The sequence below is a fragment of the Bombyx mori genome, chromosome 26 (assembly GCF_030269925.1).
Source record: "Bombyx mori chromosome 26, ASM3026992v2".
NCBI classification, from domain to species: domain Eukaryota; kingdom Metazoa; phylum Arthropoda; class Insecta; order Lepidoptera; family Bombycidae; genus Bombyx; species Bombyx mori.
Genome location: NC_085132.1, coordinates 9,861,145 through 9,883,388, shown reverse-complemented (window position 1 = coordinate 9,883,388; position 22,244 = coordinate 9,861,145). Strand labels below are relative to the sequence as shown.

Below are 22,244 nucleotides of genomic sequence, written 5' to 3'. Positions count from 1 at the left end.
GCTACCTTTGTCAATTTTATCTGTTGCTTAACATCATTTTTCGTTCGGTTGCTTTTCTTTTAAAATGGTAAAATCGACGCATCATAATTCAAACAAATGCTCTACTAAAATAAAGTTTTATTTACAATTTTTTTTAGAGAAAAATTACTATTTTTAAATTCGTTTCCAAATTTTAGCCATATATGTACGTAACGTTCTGTAAAAAATCGGTATTTTTTCTTTTTAAAGTTTTAAAGCATTTATATTTGTTTTTATAAATATTTATTGCATTTAGCTCCTGATAAATTTGAAAACTAGTAATTTTTCACTTGTACATTTTAGGGAACTCCGAAAGCCACACGTCCATTTGAACGTTCAAACGCCCTTAACGAAATATCATTTATCACGAAACATAATAATAATATAAAGAATCGTAAATCACAGGTGTGCCGTTTTGATAACTATAATATTAAAACGAATAACTTACTATACAAATCGAAAGGATTATACCACACACACAAATAAGTCGTTATATAAATTATTATACTTTAGAGACATTTAAGCGAGTATGGGAGATTAGTTCTGGCGGAGCCACCTCACGCCATCCCCGAGCAGTAGGTCCGCCCCCTCTTCCAACACATGGTTCTGGTTGTTTCTGTTTTCCTCCGCCTCGGCGTCAGAGTTCGAGTCTTTGTTCGCATCGTTGTCGATCTTGTACAGGATATCGTGGCACAGCGGACACCGGTCCTGCACGTACAGCCACTTCCTCAAGCAGACGCCGTGGAAGAAATGGTTGCAGCGCGTTATCTTCGCCGAGTGCATCTCCTGGTAGCAGATCGCGCACACGTCGTCCAGATTGCTGAGTTGAGTGTACGAGGCCTCCTTGAGCGAGTTGATCTTGTTCACCGCGGTGCGACGCTTCATGAACACGGACCAGCCGGCTCTCGCTTCGCACCATATGTTGAAGTACGCGTGTATGCACATCATGACGGCGCGGATCGCCCCGCCCGATTCGAACAGCAGGATCCAGGCCCCGTTGAAGAACAAGAAAATGCCGAAACAGAATTCGATCGTGTTACCGAAAGCGCGTATGTAATACACGTAGTCGTCCAACTGCTCCCAGAACGTGCTCCTGTAGGCGTCGATCAGGAATAAGGAGTATATCATGAGACTAACGACCACTTTGACTATCACTTCTATGCTGAAGGCGGTGACCGCTAATAGCCAAGTGGACACGTTGTGTTGAGACCACAAATACACTAGTAGCGATATGGGGAAGATTATCAGGAACGCGCATACGCCCAGAGCCCTGACGTGCCGGTGAATGCTCGGATTGTGCGAAGCACTCAACGACATCAACATCGGATTGACTATGTTGTGTAGGAAATGCAATAGAGCCGTGAACAACAAGCAGACGTTCTTGCACAAACGAATGAATCTCTTCTCTGGATGTAGAGAAGTTAGACCAGTTTGGAGTGCTAAAATGTAAAACAGAATCGCCGATACGGTTCCGATACTTTTGTCTTCTTCCTCGTCGGTCAACAGAATCCACTGGAAGAAGTTTCCAATGTAATGGCAGAAAAATGAGATCACTGATGTCATTCCTAATACTGCGGTGATGGTTTCACAGCCCGTCACCAGTAAGGATTTGGCCATTGAAGCGAGCGATTGCACAGCAAGCAGCGTAGATATTCGGACACCTTCCTCTGTGTCTTCATCGTAGTTATCCATGAGCAGGAGAATGGCGTGCTCGGCGACTCGCAGCACCCAGAAAACCCTCAAAACGCAGGGGACGTTAAGTCGCATCCACTCAGTTTCGACTAACGCCGACAGACCGTAATTGCTAACAAACAATCTACCGTGCTGGTAGCCGGCGTAGATAACGTGAATGATGGTGTAAGTCGACGACCACAATACAAATTTGACAAGGAGAAGTGGTAGTAACGACGAAAATACTGGTGAATGGTGCAGGAGATTTGGCGGCATCGGTAGCATGGCCAAAAACGAGGGGGCCATGAAACTGACCGGCAGTAGCTTTTGTATTAGAGGCACTCGGGGCCCCAAGTGAACGTTCCTGAACACGATCGAGAGAGCGAACTGTATCGCGAAATTCTGTACCACCAAAACGCCGGGTCCGTCGAGATCGAACAGATTTTTAAGGTTTAAGTTTAGAATGTCTTCGAGGATGCTGGACGAGTGGTGAGGCGAGGTGGCTAGCTGTGCGAGAGCTTGTATCTGTTTGATTGCGGATACATTGGTCCAGTACGACACGAACACGATGCCCAGCGACGTGAGGTAAAGGTATACGATGATGAGGTGCTTCGCGTATAGCACGAAAATGCAGAGTGACGATAAACATCCTGAAAAGATAAAAAACATGATTTAGTCGATAAAAATGCTTTAGTTAGCACCTTCACAAATAATGCTTTATTTTAGAACAAACTTGGTTGGAATAAAAAACGTGAGCCAACCTTTAAATATAGACATATGCTGTCGCAGACTTTTTTTTAAACTTTTAAAGGGGAACAATTTTGTTATACATTATTTAGCGAAACTTTAGCCGTTTCCGCAGCGCACGCAACGGAAACTTTCAAAAGAGACAAATACCCCGATTTTGAAACATTCTTTATTGGTGCTCCGCTTGTATTGGTCTTAGCGTGATGTTATATAGCCTATAGCCTTCCTCAATAAATGAGCTATCTAATGCTGAAAGAGTTTTTCAAATCGGACCAGTAGTTCCTGAGATTAGCGCGTTCAAACAAACAAACAAACTGTTCAGCTTTATAATATTAGTATAGACCATGATATATAGATAGTTTTAGTCCATGAGACTCGCATATTAGGTGTGTCGCTTAGACGTGTGGACAAACTCAAGACTCAGGTGTTAAGTGGTTAGCGGAACCCATAGATATCAACAACGAACTGCCTTACCCATCAAACCGGCACGGATTACGGCTTTGGAGCAGATATAGGCAGGGCGGTGGCACCTAGTTTGTGCGAGCTCACAAGACGCCCTACCTAATGTGAGATATACCTTTTTTTATTGCTTAGGTGGGTGGACGAGCTCACAGTCCACCTGGTCTTAAGTGTTTACTGGAGCCCATAGACATCTACCACGTAAATGCGCCACCCACCTTGAGATATGAGTTCTAAGATCTCCGCTTACAAGGTGAACTCATTCATCCATCTAACCAATAACAAAAAAGAAATGCGAAGACTGTTATCACATATCATCACCGTCAGCCGAAATACGATTCGTGGAGCAAGGTTCGTTGTTCCGAATAATCTAGAAACCAGAGACCCTTTGTTTAACATAATCCTTAAATTCCGTCGGACGGGGCTAGCCGTCGATTCGAATTAGTCTGCCAAATTATTAAGCTGGTGTGTTTGATCCAATTTAGCCGAACCATTTGCTTAATACAGGCAGACGATGAACCTAAGGTACGAAAGTAAATCATACCGTTTTAATACCTTGGTGTGTGTGCGATTATTTGTTTGCCTACATATTCACTGGTAGCTATTCCAGTTAAGTAATGTGACTGGTAGATGAGTTCATGGAGCTCAATCTGAGAATATGTGCGAACATTGGCCTTAGCAGGAGCAGTGCTTCGCATGGTCTAGGGGTTAATTCGCTCGACGAACCCGTCGATTATGGCGAAGAATACAACGGAAGCGGACACTGACTGATGATGCTTGAAGATACTAAATGCACCCAATGTGGATAAGGGAGATCCGACAAAACACGTTTCGAGCGACGCTTAGCGTTGTCTCCTCGCCTAGGCTGATGTCATTAGCGGCGGCCACGATAAGAGGGTTATCGTGTCGCGCCGCTTTTTTAAAGTATCGTTTTGACGCTTCCCTTGATGAGCGTGTTTTTATGTATCTGAATCCTTCTACATCATTTCCACCGACTTCAAAACGTCCGATTAACATAAAAATTCGCACACGCAATCAAGGACCGCTGAGAATATAATAACGTTGCAATTTCGTTCAAATATCCTGAACCGGTATCAACAAGATAAAAGAAAGAGGAAATGAATTGTTAGTTCGGTTTGCTATTACAGGGTTTTTTTATGGTATTAAAACTACATAATACATTATTATTTTCAAGATCCGTACATTATACGTTTTTCGATATCTCGTATGTTCAGGTACTTGTTGTGTAATTTGTGAGGTTTCATTATTTACGATTTACTTTCCGGGTAACGTTCACACAGTACGTCTATTTTGATCAGTTTTCGCGAGTGATAAGGCAAAATTAAAGTCAGTTTTACGATTTTATCTCGTTTTCCTTATTGTCATTACGAATGTTTTGGATTTTTAGAATACAGTTTTCGTGGTCCCTGATGCCAGAGTGGACGAGAATCGTCGATATTTCAAGATTATAATAATTACAATTGATTAACTCGGTGGAACAGTGGTTAGCGACCCTGACCGTTGCGCCAAGTCATGTGTTCGATTTCCACATCGGGCAAACGTTCGAACAGGTGTTCGTTACACGAATGTTTGTTTGCTTTTTGTTTGGGTGTCTATTATCTATATATTTAAACGTATATAACTATCCATAACACAGGGAATCTTAATTTCGGGCCGGACGAACGTGCGTGATTTGTTCTCAGTTATTACTATTATAACAATTACTAGCTGACCCGGCAGACTTCGTAGTGCCTCAATCGAGAAATAAAAGGCCTAAGCTTTTGTATAAAATAAACTTAAAGCAAACAAAAGGAATCCGTCCGACGGGACGTCAAAGGAAAAACAAAATTGTTATTTTTATTTAATTCCGAGCATTTTCATATTTATCTTCACCTTTTAAACCTACTCTGGACTTCCACAAATAACTGAAGACCAAAATTAGCCAAATCGGTGCAGCCGTTCTCGAGTTTTAGCGAGACTAACGAACAGCAACTCATTTTTATGTATATAGATTACAAGAAGTCGCCAAATTGAAGCTTAATAGTGGTTTTAGTTATGTCCAAGCTGCAGTCGAAACGATACACGTCTAAAGGGGTCGGAGTGTTTACTTTTCGGCCTCTGTAACACCCGAATGGTCAATGTTACTGACATTGCCATGTTCGCGGTACAATATCCGAACATTGACCACTGCTCATCCAAGAGTTCGTTCGTCTAATTATAATTTAAACAGGCTGTCGTCAATTACGTGACTCAGATAAGGCAGATTCGAACTATTTAATTAAAAACAAACCGAATGGATAATAAAGGTAATGAACTTCTTCTTTGTCTCCACCTTATCCCACTAGGTGGGGTCGGCCGAGAGAATTTTTCTACTCCATTCTCTTCTATCAGCCGTCACCTCAACACTCAGTCCTCTTTCTCTCATAACGTCATTCACACACTCTATCCATGTCTTCTTCTCGGTCGACCTCTTCCCCCTCTACCTTGCACTAACATTTCTATACATCTCCTAGTCACATGCATCTCCTCTCTACGCATCACATATCCACACCACGCTAACCGTCCGCTCTTTAATTTGTCAATCACCGGGGCTACTTTCACACTTCCTTTGATATACTCATTCCTTATTTTAATAAAGGTAATTACCTATTAAAAATAAAACTACAAATATTGAAGACTGACATAATTCACAATCAGCTAACATCATCTCAGCCTATAGCTGCCACTGCTGAACATGGCCTATGTTCAGCAGTGGCTAAGGTCGATTTCCAGTTATTCGAGTTGCCACCTGCATCCAACGCAGTTCTGGTAGGACCTCTTGTAAGTTCGCGCGGGTAGGTACCACCACCTCGCCTATTTCTGCCGTGAAGCAGTAATACGTTTCGGTTTGAAGGGTGGGGCAGCCGTTGTAACTATACTGAGACCTTAGAACTCATATCTCAAGGTGGGTGGCGCATTTACGTTGTAAATGTCTGTAGGCTCCAGTAATCACTTAACACCAGGTGGACTGTGCGCTCATCTACCCACCTAAGGAATAAAAAATATATTCAAATATAGACCTTGTTTCAAGGTGTGTTTATGGGATCGTGAAAATATGTTTGTAATGTTTGTAGTAGTTTGTATACACTTCAGACAATTTCAGACTAACAGACAATTGCAATTATAATAAACAACTGTTATAATACCGTGAGCGTGTCACGCTTTCGTTCATTTTGACCTTGTTAGAGATAGTATTATTAATAAGCCGTGTTAAGCTGTGTTGAAGCTCTAAACTGCCGTGAGCATCCGTGAACACACGTTTCAGGTTATACATTTGATGCCAGGTAAAACTAAGAGTTAGGCAACGGGTTATACTTGAATATTAGTGTTCGGCGCGCAAATTATTTCGTATAGGGACGTAAGATTGGAAAGGACGATTGCGAAAACCTAGAAGACATTAAACCAACGCTGCGTTCTATTACGCCAGCACAAAATTGACTGACGAACGAGGATCTACACATCGAGGAGTAAAATCTAGGCTATTTGGTTTAAGCGAAATAACGCGACATTTATCTTTGTAATTAAAGATCTGTTTGTTTGGTACTAGTGGTCCCCCAGTAGTCGAAATTCGACTATAATTAATTGAAATTATAAGTTTGAAGATTATTATGGTTCTATTGTCAAAGACTATTTACTATATGTCTATAATCACAGATTTCGCCAAGACTACACTATAGACAATTAATATTAAAGACAAACAATACTCGTATTAATCTATTCTCAATTAGACCACAGACTTTAACAAAAGAGTGTATATGTGTGTGTGTGTGTGTGTGTGTGTTTCAAATACATGGTAGTGTGTGTAATGTTTTTTTTTTTATTGAATAGCAAATAGCCTTTCACCTCTCGAATTAGGAAAACTAGCATCTAAAATTATTCGATGTAGCTATTGGTATTTTTTTCAATATTAGTTATTTCAATATTACAAACAGACACTCCAATTTTACTTATATATGTATAGATGAATATCCTTTGCCACACTAACTTTCATCTAGTAGTATTTTTTTTATCCATTCTTTATTGGAATAGCCCTTTAGGCAACCAACTATTAAGAAGGATAAAAAAAGGTTTATTTACATTTCGGCTTTAGTAACTGTATATAAACCCTACATAAAATAGAAGGCAGTCCAAAACACGTCATTACGGATCCGCCCGATCCATTAACAGTGCTTTTAGGTACCACAAGCACCGGTCACCGTCCTCGTCGAACCTGTCGCTTGCGACGAAGGGCTCGAAGAGCGAATTAACCCACAGACACAGCCCACTGAGATTCACGCTGGATCTTCTCAATGGGTCGCGTTTCCGATCCGGTGGTAGATTCTGCGAAGCACTGCTCTTGCTAGGGTCAGTGTTAGCATCACTCCGGTTTGAGCCCCATGAGCTCACCTACACGTTAGGTTGAAGCTGAAATAACCTCTCAAGGTTATCAACATAGGTAGGAAAAAAAAGTGGTCATAATACTGTACAAACACCTTAGACCGGGCTGCGCCAACCCATGAAACGCCTCCTATTTTTACGAATATTTCAATGTACTTTTTTATTATCTGTTAGTTTTCACTTATGGTTTTGACGTAAATCTTAGGTGACTTGTACTGATAAATAAATGCATTAAGTATATGTTTTGTTTGTCTTTACAAGGCATATGTTGCGCGTACTGTACCTACTTATCGATACTTAACTACAAATAATTTATTGTTGTGTAAGTGTAAATATGAATAATTACGGTTACTAGTTAAGGTTACGCTGAAATAGCCTCTCAAGGCTATCAGCTTGGGTAGGAAATAATTTATAAATAATAAAGAAGGCAGCATGAAAGGCCTTTAAATACCCTTCTTTATTTCATTTAACGAGTGTCGCACCGACACGTGTCCGGATCACAAGACGTGGCTTATAAATTATAACAATTACGGTTCGCGTACTAACTTTCTAGAATAAAATAATTGTATTTTGCATAAACGAACAAAGTAATCGATGCTTCGCCTATAATATCGATTGACCTTGCGAAACATCCATCGAAGACACATTTAATTGTGTAAATGTATTCATTTATCGGAATTCCGTGGTCAGTGACGCCTCAACTAAATTAAAATCGGTATCGGTCGAGCTGTATATTTGTCAGAATACGCGTGCTAGTTTGGTGAACGAGCTCACAGCCCACTGGAGCCCATAGACATCTACAACGTAAATGCCGCCATCTACCTTGAGATATGAGTTCAATTTCCTTAGTATAGTTACAACGGCTCTAATTTTTTTTTTTTTTTTTATTTCTTAGATGGGTGGACGAGCTCACAGCCCACCTGGTGTTAAGTGGTTACTGGATCCCATAGACATCTACAACGTAAATGCGCCACCCACCTTGAGGTATAAGTTCTAAGGTCTCAGTATAGTTACAACGGCTACCCCACCCTTCAAACCGAAACGCATTACTGCTTCACGGCAGAAATAGGCAAGGCGGTGGTACCTACCCGTGCGGACTCACAAGAGGTCCTACCACCAGTGATTACGCAAATTATAATTTTGCAGGTTTGATTTTTATTACACGATGTTATTCCTTCACCGTGGAGGTCAATCGTCAACTTTTGTTAAGTACGTATTTCATTCGAAAAATTGGTACCCACCTGCGGGATTCGAACACCGGTGCATCGCAACAACGAATGCACCGGACGTCTTATCCTTTAGGCCACGACGACTGCATAGACGTATAGACCAATATAGGCCAAACAAGCTTTTATTTTTAGATGGTTGAACGAGCTCAGGGCCTACCTGATGTTAAATGGTTACCGAAGTCCATACACATCAACAAAGTAATTGCCGCCAACACCTTGAGATTATTGTTTTTAGGAGACCTTTCCAGACTCGAGGGCTTGCACAAGCTTAATAAGGACGGGATTTGCTAACAGCTGCCCGATCGTCTCCGAACGACGATAATATAACAGCTCGAGAGCAGATGCTTTGCGAATGCATCGGAATCGCGACCTGCTGACAAGGTCCGGCAAGAAACTCAGCGGATCAGTTTTACAGTACAACGGCTGCCCCAACAGTGAAATGCATCACTTCATCACGGCAGAATAGTGCCGGATGGTGCTACTCACCCAGTACCCGCACTGCTTCACACGACGAATGATTATCAATAATTACGCAAATTATAATTATATTTGTCTGATTTCAAACATCTGTATTGTCGGAATGCTGGAAGGCAAGTTCTTCGGACATTTCGTATAAAAGCTTGCAATTTATACGCACCAGGCTAAAGAAACCTGAGATATGAAAACCTTACCTATTTACGAGAACTCAAGTCTTTCAGTTTGATCTGTATCGAAAAGACGTAAGAATTTATTAGCTTTTATTAGCTTCAGACGTATGTATGTTTGTAACGGAATCTTTGAACATGATTTTGACCCCCTTCAAAACGTCGGATTAACTCGAAATTTGATATATTTATTAAGGACCGATTACAATTAAATGTGTAAAAAAAAACTGAAAAAAAAAAACTGAAAAAAAAAAACTGAAATTCAACTAAAAAATTAAAAATAAATAATAGTTTAAAAAAGCTAATAAAATACGCTATTATATTATAGAAAATCCAACTCACAAATAGAAAATAAAATTTAATAAATTTGAATTAAAAATAGTGTAAGAAAAAATGATTTTATTGTAAAAAAAAGCGTGGGATCATTAGTTTGTTATTTGTGTTACTTTTAAATTTCTAAGGCACGCTTAGAAATAATTTTAGACATTATCTATCTTATCTCGCTGCGAGCGCAGAAGTACGGATAAAAAATTACAAACAACATTTTTGCAAAACTAATCGTTCTAATTAATAATATGTTCTAATTATCTATTTGATTATCGATTCTAATTCTAGTTCTAATTATCGATTAAGTCGTCGTGGCCTAAAGGATAAGACGTCCGGTGCATTCGTGTTGAACGATATGCACCGGTGTTCGAATCCCGCAGGCGGGTACCAATTTTTCTAATGAAATACGTACTCAACAAATGTTCACGATTGACTTCCACGGTGAAGGAATAACATCGTGTAATAAAAATGAAACCCGCAAAATTATAATTTGCGTAATTACTGGTGGTAGGACCTCTTGTGAGTCCGCACGGGTAGGTACCACCGCCCCGCCTATTTCTGCCGTGAAGCAGTAATGCGTTTCGGTTTGAAGGGTGGGGCAGCCGTTGTGACTATACTGAGACCTTAGAACTATATCTCAAGGTGTGTGGCGCATTTACGTTGTAGATGTCTATGGGCTCCAGTAACCACTTAACATCAGGTGGGCTGTGAGCTCGTCCACACAGCTAAGCAATAAAAAAAAAAAAAAAAAAAAAAGGTGGGTACCAATTTTTCTAATGAAATATGTACTTAACAAATGTTCACGATTGACTTCCACGATGAAGGAATAGCATCGTGTAATAAAAATGAAACCCGCAAAATTATAATTTGCGTAAATACTGGTGGTAGGACCTCTGGTGAGTCCGCACGGGTAGGTACCACCTCCCTGCCTATTTCAGCCGTGAAGCAGTAATGCGTTTCGGTTTGAAGGGTGGGGCAGCCGTTGTAACTATACTGAGACCTTAGAGCTTATATCTCAAGGTGGGTGGCGCATTTACGTTGTAGATGTCTATGGGCTCCAGTAACCACTTAACACCAGGTGGGCTGTGAGCTCGTCCACTCAGCTAAGAAATTAAAAAAAAAATTTGAAATTTAATGAGTTCGAATCCCCACCCCCGAGTAATCAACAAAGAACTTTATTCTATTAAATTTTCGTAAATTCCTTTATTTTAAGCCTCACTATAATAATATCTCAGCGAGAACATTGTGAAAGTAAGCTTGTTTGTTCAACTTTCACGCTTGAGACATTATGCAGCTTTGTTGAAATTTTAACTCACACTTTTTTTTTTTTTTTTATTGCTTAGATGGGTGGACGATCTCACAGCCCACCTGATGTTAAGTGGTTACTGGAGCCCATAGACATCCACAACGTAAATGCGCCACCTACCTTGAGATACAAGTTCTAAGGTCTCAAGTATAGTAACGACGGCTGCCCCACCCTTCAAACCGAAACGCATTACTGCTTCACGGCAGAAATAGGCAGGGTGGTGGTACCCACCCGCGCGGACTCACAAGAGGTCCTACCACCAGTAGGTCTAGATTTAAATAAACGTTTTAATCTAGATGGCGTAGGTGAGTATTTATTGTATGACCGAATCAATAGACATTGGTAGTGCATTAAAAAAAATGTTGTATGTATTTACATGTTTTTTTTTAAATATACCGTCTCTATCTACTTCATTATTTTTGGAACGAAGTTCCTTATCGCACGTTCTATTTGCGGGCTATATATTATTATATAGCTATATCTGGTAATTACTGGACTTTGGTCACATTGCTCGGGGGACACCAGACAACCTTGAAAGATTGATTGCGGTGGGCAAGATAGAAGGGAAAAGACCCGCCGGCCGGCCACCAAACCGTTGGTCGGATCAGATAACTGCGCTCACTGGACTCTCTGTTGCGAACGCCATGAGAGAAGCTGAAAACCGAAGCAAATGGAAGCTTTACTGGTGGTAGGACCTCTTGAGAGTCCACGCGGGTAGGTACCACCACCCTACTTATTTATGCCGTGAAGCAGTAATGCGTTTCGGTTTGAAGGGTGGGGCAGCCGTTGTAACTATACTTGAGACCTTCGAACTTATATCTCAAGGTGGGTGGCGCATTTACGTTGTAGATGTCTATGGGCTCCAGTAACCACTTAACACCAGGTGAGCTGTGAGCTCGTCCACCCATCTAAGCAATAAAAAAAAAAAAGCTGAGGGTACAGAGAGCCACGAAGGGCTTTCAAGGACACGACCTTCAGCAATGAAGCTTTCGACTAAGAAGAGATATCTGGTAATAAAGTGTATTAATGAAAAGCGACACCAAAAATCGACATCTTTTTGCATTGATTTTTTAAGCACTTCCCGATCACCTACTATTACTGGTGGTAGGACCTCTTGTGAGTCCGCGCGGGTAAGTACCACCACCCTGCCTATTTCTGCCGTGAAGCAGTAATGCGTTTCGGTTTGAAGGGTGGGGCAGCCGTTGTAACTATACTTGAGACCTTAGAAGTTATATCTCAAGGTGGGTGGCGCATATTATGTTGTAGATGTCTATGGACTCCCGTAACCATTTAACACCAGGTGGGCTGTGAGGTCGTCCACCCAAGTAAGCTATAAAAAAAAACAAAAAAAAACCTAAGTAGGGAACTGAAACGTATTTCTATCGATTCAGTTTGAGGTCAATTTTGAGAATACCTTAGATGAATATTTTTATGGTAGACAATAAAATTGTGATTTATTTTCACGAATACTCCAGAATTTTACCTACAAAATACCAATTTGATTCACATTTTTTTGATTCGTTCAATTATTTTACCACACTGACCCTTTAATTTTGTATTTAATCTTTACATTTGGTATTAAACAAACGAAATAAATATTTAATAATAATAAAAAATACACCGTTCCGTAACCGAGTGACCGTAAGACACCTCAGTCCTTTCTTTATTTTTAAATTCACAATGCAATTTGAATAAATCGAATATAAAAATAACAGTGATATTATTAATACGCTTTTATTAGCTTCATGCGTATGTTAGTTAGTATGTGTGTATGTAACGAAAACTTTGAACGTGATTTTGAGCCGTTTCAAAAGACGAATTAACTCGAAATTTCACATACTCATCAAGGACCGATAACAATTCAATATTTTAAACAGTTTTAAACTATTACTAGCCGTACTCGTCCGCTTCGCTGGGCATTTAAAATTAACATTATTATTTATTGTCATTATTATTAGGGAGCCCAACACTCATATGAATATTAGCCTATCCATTAAGTACATGTATTTTCTACATGGATACCAAAGTTTCAAGTCAACCGGATGCATGGTGCAGTAGTTATAACGGAACATCCGTAAAGACCACTGTAGATTTATATCGTGGCGGTAGCCATCATACAACGCGGGATAGTTGACACCGATGCCTGAATCTCACTTACGACATTTTCAAGATAATCTTGCATATATACAAGTTCCGAACAACAACATTTGGACCGTCGGTCTACCGAGCAAATATCACCCGCTCGGTGGAAGATCTTCCTTTTGTCGCTTAAGCTTCCCAAAATATATTAGTATATATTTTTATATTAACGACGCTTCGAAATCGGCCTTCTTTTTTCCCACATTTACTTAAATAAAAATTATAGTGGAATACTCAAGTACCTATGTACCGATTACGTACTAAACAATGCCAATTGTTCCCACGGCCCAGAAGCTCTGCACCAGATATCGGTCATTTAAAACAAGGAGCATGTTGATTTGAATTTCCGTCGAGACTATTCCGTTCCCTGAGGATGCATGTCAAAACGAAATTTTCTTGTTTAATATACTAAACACGGTTTTAAAAAAAAAAAAAAATGCTTAGATGGGTGGACGAGCTCGTAGCCCACCTGGTGTTAAGTGGTTACCGGAGCCCATAGACGTCTACAACGTAAATGCGCCACCCACCTTGAGATATAAGTTCTAAGGTCTCAGTATAGTTACAACAGCTGCCTCGCTCTTCAAACCGAAAGGCATTACTGCTTCACGGCAGAAATAGGAGGGATGGTGGTACCTACCCGTGCGGACTCACAAGAGGTCCTACCACCAGTAACAATAGGTTATCAATAAAGTACATTAAAATAAGGTTACGTACATCATGAACGACCAGTGTGCTTAATGCCAGTTTTTAACGTTCTCCATAGCGTAAAAGTTAACTCAAATTTGTATGGAGTTTTATTTTATTTTATTTATTCCATTCAATTCAAAGTCAGGCTTACAGTTTGCACCAAAACGCCTCAACCCTTAACACAAAAAATATATATTAAAATTATTAAGTACTATTATTATGTTAAAAATAACATTATTTTGGAAAAAACGTATTCTCCAACTATCGGAAAATACGTCAGGATCCTGGATTTCACACAGAAATTCGTTTAGCAGCGCTATTGCCCTGGCCGTTGGACAGTTTGAACGTTTGGTGCGGAGGTGGAACGTTTGCCGCTAGAGGGCGCTGAATATAAATTGGAGTTAACTTTTACGCTGTCGAGAACGTTAAAAAACTCACACTAAGCACACTGATAACATGGGCAGGTATAGTATAGACTTGTGATTGAATCTCGTAGAAATTAAATCTAATATTAAAATAAAAATCATATAATAAAAGCGACCTACTATTACGGTTTTATTTAATGCTTTTTTTTATGTAACTGTTTTATTTGGAAAACTTTACAGTTTTGTGGTCGCTAAGATGCTTATATGAGTCGACTATTATCAAAGCCGGCAATGTGACTTTTGGACAATTATTGGTAAATCAGAAAAACGAATTATTGACTTTGTATTCCATTGGCAGTCACAAATTTCTTCTGAACGACATCTTAGATAAATAACAGGTTAAGTATTAACCTTTATTTAATGTAGGTTTTGAACCGTATTCTTTGAAGGAGACGATTATATTCAAATCAATCTGTATTGACATATCAATAAAAAAAAATTGTCCAAATGCACAGATTGCCACCTTTAATAATAGACGACTCATATGTAAAAAGTGAGAATTTAAACCGTAAATGTTGTTTTAATTACGTCTACGTGAAGCGAAAACTAAAGAAAAGATCGGAAGATAGATCATAATTCTATGTGCCTTTTAATTAAACTAGAGGCCCCGCAGTAGTCGAAATTCGACTATAATTAATTGGAATTGTAAGTTTGTACACTATTATGATTGTATTTTATACTTCTATAATCACAAATTTCGCCAAGACTACACTATAAAAATATTAACAAAGACAAACAATATTTAATGTATTCTCAATTTGACAACAGACGTCAAGAACAAAAGTTTGACAATAAATAGTATGCATGCGTGTGTGCGTCAAATACATGGTATGTAGTGTGTGTAATGTTTTCTTTATTGATTTAATGTATCTTTTATGCATTATTTTAAAAAAATATTAGCATTGTGCACTTCTTCTCTATGTTCTCTATAAGTGTGGAAAGTTTTATGCTCCTCCGTCCGCGCAATTTTCGTAAAAAGGGATACAAAGTTTTTGCTTCACGTATTAATATATAGATACTATAATAGAACTCAGGCTTGATTTGCAGGCAACCACCACAAGATGCTTTATTCCAAATACAAACCGATTTTAAGGGAATAATGTCTATGGTCGAAATAAGAAATATTAAGAACAATAAATGAGTCGTCTAATATCAAAGGTGGCAATCTGTGCATTTGGAAAAAAAAATGTTATTGATATGTCAATACAGATTGATTTGAATATAATCGTCTCCTTCAAAGAATACGGTTCAAAACCTGCATTAAATAAAGGTTAATACTTAACCTGTTATATATCTAAGATGTCGTTCAGAAGAGTTTTGTAACTGCCAATGGAATACAAAGTCAATAATTCGTTTTTCTGATTTACCAATAATTGTCCAAAAGTCACATTGCCGGCTTTGATAATAGTCGACTCAATTCTATGTGCCTTTTAATTAAATACTATAATAGAACTCAGGCTTGATTTGCAGGCAACCACCACAAGATGCTTTATTCCAAATACAAACCTATTTTAAGGGAATAATGTCTATGGTCGAAATAAGAAATACTATGAACAATAAATTTTAATACTCTTTCGTGTCTTCAGTATTGGACCGCCGAAATAATATAAACATCAATAGGTCCCTAATGGTAGGTAGATAAGGAATTATGATACATATAGAGCTTAGTGAAAATGATTGAATGTCAGTTATATTATATAACTGAGTTTCAATCAATAGGTTAGCAGCGGCTTGGCTCTGCCCCTGGCATTGCTGAAGTCCATGGGCGACGAAAATCACTCACCATCACGTCGGCCGTATGCTCGTCTGCCTACAAGAACAATAAAAAAATTTTAGGCCCAGTTTGTTGAATAAGTCACGCTGAACTAGAGCATTTATTATTATTTTTTTCCCTACCCAAGCTGAAGGTCTAGAGAGACCATATCAGCGTTACCAAGTTAGTAGGTGAGCTCACGAGGCTCAAACCTGACGACGTTGGTAACACGAACCCTAGCAAGAGTCGTGCTTCGCAAAATCTACCACCGGATCGGAAACGCGACTCACTGAGATGATCCGGTGAGAAACTCTGTGAGCTAATTTACTCGCCGAGCCCTTTGTCGCAAGCGACGGGTTCGACGAGAACGATGACCGGTGCTTGAGGTACCTAAAAGCACCGTTAGTAGATCGGAAGGATTAACGACACAAAGTAATTTAAACATTAGAAAGGTCAAAGACATAAAAATTATACAAAAACAAGGTAGTTTTTAAAAAAAATAACCTATTTTTTTTTTTTAAAACTTCATTGTTTTTGCGCAATCACGGTGCTTACAAGAACGAAGTCAAAATTGAATGTTAACTGTTAAGATCCATCAGTCTCCAAATACAACTGAACAATTTGACGATGACACAGCAAAAAGAAAACATGTCATTGACTTCTACTTACCGCTTAGTCATTTTGACAATATTTTTTTGCAATTTGTCAAGATAAGACAATATTATAGGTAGTTGATTCCAAGCATTATTTTTGGTATGAATTATCAAGGTTTATGTATTTTATGAAATAAGCTTAACATGTTAAGCACGAGCTCAATCATCGACGGCTGATGCTGGTCTGTCAGATACGGCCATGTCAAACACCAGTGATTTACAGTGTTTAACATGCTTTAATATACTATTGAAAATTTATTCAAATTCATTAATTAATGATTTAATCAAATTTATTAAAGTATGTTCATCCTTTACACTTATGAACCTATCATAAAAAACCGAACATAAAATGTAACAACTTGCTTAATTGTTTTTCTGGCCGTTGTTCTACTGTATTTTGGTGCATATTTATCATAACTCAATAAACGATAATCATACTTTTTTGGAGTTAGAGGTTATTGGTCTGTGTTATTGTTTTTAGCATGCCATTCAATTTCCACAGGGAACTTCCTTAAGAATAGGAGTGATGTTTAACATGTTAAGCATGTAAATGTCCCAACAAGTTTTATATGAAATAGATTGCCAATAGATGTCATGTAAATACTGGCAGCCAGTTTGAGATGTGACCTCAAAGTCTAATGGGGATAAAACAGTTAAGTTTTTGATGAAAATTGTGATGTATTGCTGTCCTTTTCTTGCAATTACGAATTGTTTTTGTAATCTCTTAAATGCTCTTAAAGTTTCATCATGTCACTGTCCGAAGTAGTATATTAGACAATGACAATAGTTTACTCTGTAATTTTGCTTAAGTTATGAAGGCGTTTCTGATTTGAGTTTTTTTTCTGTAGAAGTTAAAGCTTCAGAAATATTATGTCTTGTTCTCTCACAGGCTATAAAATCTATAGATATATAAGTTTATATCTTGTTAGTATCACTAGTGTTTCATTAAATTTTAGATCAGTAAAATTTCAATAATTTATTAATTGGTTTTAAAAACTGGTAAATTTTAAACAGTAGATAGCGGCTTGGTTCTGCCTGGCATTGCTGACATCCGTGGAAGACTAACCACTAACCATCAAGTGGACCATATAGTTGTCTGCCTACAAGGGCAATGCAAAAACACAATGTTGCTATATAAGTTTTTATTCCAGAAGCTTTAGCACTAGAGAGTAAGTACTCGTTAATACAAAATTACAAATCACTTGTTTATATCCCTTTTGTAAATTTAGTTTTGGATCCTACTGACTCCATATTCTTCATAAAGGAATGTGGGTGAAATATAGTAAACACGAAAAAAAAATTAAAGAATAAAATAGTTGTCAGTACAACCTAATATTCCATGGCAATTTCATTTACAGAGTGACATGTTTTTATATAAAATTCACACTAAAACATGGCTGACACAAAGTTGCCCCTGTCAAGTTGCCACCTTATAAATGTTTGGTACACACTTTCTGATTAGGCTGATTGTGGTAGCAATTGACCATTGTGCGTATATTCTTGTTGATAAGTAATAACTGTATGGATAATGGTTTGATTTTCATAATAAGCAGATCAGTTTCTTATGCCATACATAAGTAGATGAGTAAATTACCCATCTAGTGTTAAGTGGCTATCAGAATTCAAATGCACAATAAATAACAATAATAAACACAGTTTATTACATTGTGAGAATGAAGTCAAAATATAATGATGAATATTGTATTGCAGCAACTAATTTGCTTGTTTTTAGAGGTGCCCAAAAACCTATTACAACTATGGAACAAAATAAGATCTTAAATTGTTGTTCTGAAATATCAGTCCACCTTCAGAAATTTGGACTTTGGGTACATTTCTCAAATACTAAGAATTTTGGTTTAAGTACCCTTTTTCAACAACATTCATTTTTCCTTATTGCAACTGGTTTATTTTTGTAAAAATGTAAATAAGTCTACTTTGATGAGTTATTCCTGATCATGAAAACTTTACAGTATTCGAAGCGTCGGAAAAATAATGAGAATATTAAATGTGAGTTTAAACTATAAAGTTAGTTATGATTCTATGACTCGCAAAAGCCGAAGAAAATACTACAAGACCTTTTAAAATCAAAATTCTTGATTTATACATATAAGTAGAATCACTTATCAGTAACACTATAGTCCAAATAAAACTACGCAAAAATTTTAATTGAACTTTGAATTATTGTAAAAGATTAACATAATTTTGTTGTGTTGATGATGTATAAATATTTTTCTCACCTGAACAGCAAACGAGGAACTTGAAAAAAGTGACGAAAAATGCATTATAGAAGTTAGCATCGTAGTAATTCACATCTGGCTCCAATATATCGACGTGGTCCACTGTGACATTGCTCAATACTGGCACTTCCTCGCTGGACACGGGCAGCCCTAGGCTGATCTTAAGGAACTCATCCACCACAAACAACGGTGGCACCCTCAGTAGCACCTCCACTAGTGCCAGGGCCTTCAACCTCAGCGACATTATTCATTTAAGCGGAAAGTCACACACGTTATCACTGACAATTTAAATACAACACAAGCATCTGTTACACACTGCATACGTCTACTATACCAAGTTGAGATATATTTTAATACATAAAATTGAACTTATAAAGATGTGCTTTATTCGTCTTGTTTTAAAAAAAAAAAACGTAAATTGATACGAAAAAATGACTGAAAATTTGCGACAATAAAAATTTGACGTTACAAATTTAGATGTTGCCCTGTTGCCAAATTTTCGAAGTAAATAAAACCATAGATAATGAAACCTAAGTAGAGCGATGAAAGAGACAATTTAGTGTTGTCATATTCTTTGTGAGAAAATGTACTATGGTTTTGAGTTGTAAAGTACATTGTAGGTCAAAATAAGGGCCCTTCTATCTTGTAAAAGATAGAGAAGAGCCACGTCAAGGTTTCTTATCTTTTTAATTATTTAGTCTAGTTTTAGTTACTTACTTAGTCTTTAACACTATTGTGATGTGAAACTCGTTGATAAGCGTTTCTAAAAAGAGAAACATACACAACTTGCATCGAATGTTTGAAAGAATGAGAATGAGTCCTTTTGAAGGTAGATTTCTACAGTACATGCTGCACACATATTGTGAGATATTCAGGTTTTAGAGAAGTATCGTGTATTATCCTCTGAGTTTTTTTACTATTTCGATCGTGCAGTAGTTGCGCCCCTAACCGTTGCGCCGTGAGTGGTGGTGGTGATTTCCACATCGGGCAAAAATTGTGTGATGAACAGGTTTGATAGCACTGTCTGGGTGTTTATTATCTGTATATGTATCTATTGAAAGACAGAACTAGATAGAAAGAAGAAAGATATTTAACTAAGTTTATCAATCTCATGTACCCATAATACAGGGAACTTTAAATTGGGGCCGGATAACACTGTGTAATTTGTTCCCAGTTATATTATTAGTTAAAGTTATTATTATCTGAGAGCTACCGTTACATTCCCCTTCGAGACCAGAGATCGTGCCGGTAAATTAGCTAAATCAATGCCTTGAGTTCCAGCCACAAAATGTAGAATTGACAAGTTGGAAATGTGTGACCACAAGGGTTAATGGTCTGGCCGTAGGCAAAGAAAATAATAGTAAAAAAGCTAAGAAACGTGCTGAGCCGGCTGAATTGGATAAATGTTTTTTTTTATGATTGAAAGATTATTGTTGGCCCGGAGGCCTTTCCAGTTTCACCAGGACAGGCCTATAACTAACTGGTAGCTTGCAAAAATAACTTTTTTTTTTTACCGAAGTTAGTTTTAATATTCTCGTTATCAGTTGTTGTTCAGGTTCTCGTACAATATCTTTAATTAGAGGCACACAACAATTGTAATTTTCATAGTTTAACACTAAAAGTCCGACTGGCGGGGCTTTTGTGAGTTCGGTGTTCCGGGCTGTTTGCGAAGATGATATGGAAATAATGTTTACAACTGATTTGTATGAGGTTTTAATATAAAAGCGACACAAAAACTAAAATATTACAAAATGAGTTGAGAACCGTACAGATAAACTAAGACTGACAATATTTTGTAGGTCGACGTCGCGCGCGCCGAGTGCGCGTGTTTTTTCTCCTCGAGAGCTGTCTCAGCGGGGGGGCAAGGCGGCGGCTGGGGCGGTGTCGCACGTTCGGATATTTGGTTCCATTATAATAGCTTTTTAAATTGCTTAAAATTGGGTGAGCGAGCTCATAGTCCATCTGATTGTTAAATGGTAACAAATTCTACGATATAACTAATTTAAATAACCTCAAACACCTTAAGAACCGAGTTCTATGGTAAATCTCAGTTCTATAGTACAATGGCTGCCCCGCCCTTCGAACTGGAACATATTACTTCTACGCCGCTGGAACAACCAGGGTGGTGGTACCTACTAGACGTCTTACGGCCTGCCATCTAATCCTAGGACAAGTAACATTGCATTAAACGTAACTTAATTTTAATACCTAACTGAAGGTGCTTACATTTCTTTAACACAATGATTATGTTCACGTAATGAATGTTGCCGCCTGCAAAGCTCAATCTCAAAGCTAGTTCGTGAAAGTTCGAAAGAGCGAGTGCGGCTTCGCGATCGATTGTAAGTTGTGCGGCTTCTAATATACGGCTTCCTCAGTTCGAAGACAAATTAAAAAAAGCTTTTACTTGTGGGGGCTGTTAGGAGCTTATTTTGCGTTGAGTAGAGTAAAGTAGGTATCTCAATAATCTCATTAAACATTAACATGAAAATACAATATTTTTGAGCACAAAACTACATTTCATTGTCATGTCGGCAGTAATAATTTACATAAGAATTCCATTTTGAAATTTGAATAAAATTGCGGGAATTTACCGTAAGTTCATTGAACTTTGGAAAAGAACCACAGAGACCGAGGCTTTGTTGTATTTCCTCGCACTGTGTACTTTGTCAGGTCCCGAGTGATAAAAGCTCATTATTATTACACGGTGATACCGTAAGAGGTACTGGTAAGATTGAGCACATAAAATCATACATGCTATTCAGACTTAGCTGTTAACACTACGAAGTGCAACGGATTCCAGTTGTTTGTTATGGAAATTAGGAAAAACTAAATAAAACTAGGCTTTCTACGAACGTGAGATGAAAAATATAAGGAATGCACTCAAGTTGCTAGATGTTAGATAGAGGCTAAACAGTTTACCATACGATCATTTCTCGGTGGCTTCGATAAATAAATAAATATATTTTCAGACCAAGTCCGTCCGTCCAGACCATGTGCCAGTCACTAATCTAAAGGTGAAAAAAAGTTCCCCGACAGTTTCCCCGTACTGACTTTTAATTATTTTCAAGTGGAAAAGTTTGAAATGCCGAAATATGTTTATTTGCAGTTTTGTTCTTCTAGCTTGTTTCGTAATCCACGCAAATAGGACTTTTTTTTTACTTAGTTGGTAATAGAGTCTGTTTGTCACCCATTATAAGTTCGACATCGCACTTAGTAGGGAGTCCTTGTATAATTACCAAAGCGTGTGAACAAACCATAAAAATATATACATATATCTACCACGAAAAGCTGCTTAAAAGACCGCTTAAAGCATATAACGTTTTAATATTCACACATAACGTTAAGCATTAAAAATTATCTCACAACATAATTATACACTGGTACATGAAAATCCATAGTAATAGTTATCTTTTAAAAAGCACAAATATTCAAAAATATGAATTACAAAGATTAACCAACAAAAATGACAATAATTATTCGATGATATTCATTTTCCCGCTAAAATAGCGCGTGAATATGTCGAAGGCACGCGT

General features: G+C 38.0%; 1 protein-coding gene across 1 annotated transcript; it reads right to left on the bottom strand.

Annotated features, from left to right (window-relative positions):
- Positions 1-102: 102 nt before the first annotated feature.
- LOC101742140 (protein TRC8 homolog) lies at positions 103-19,269 on the bottom strand. Its single transcript, XM_004922049.5, has 2 exons — positions 18,712-19,269; positions 103-2,339 (listed from the first exon to the last, which is right to left on the bottom strand). Exons 1-2 carry the CDS (start codon positions 18,953-18,955, stop codon positions 556-558), a joined length of 2,028 nt encoding a protein of 675 aa, XP_004922106.1. The 5' UTR covers positions 18,956-19,269; the 3' UTR covers positions 103-555.
- Positions 19,270-22,244: the final 2,975 nt, after the last annotated feature.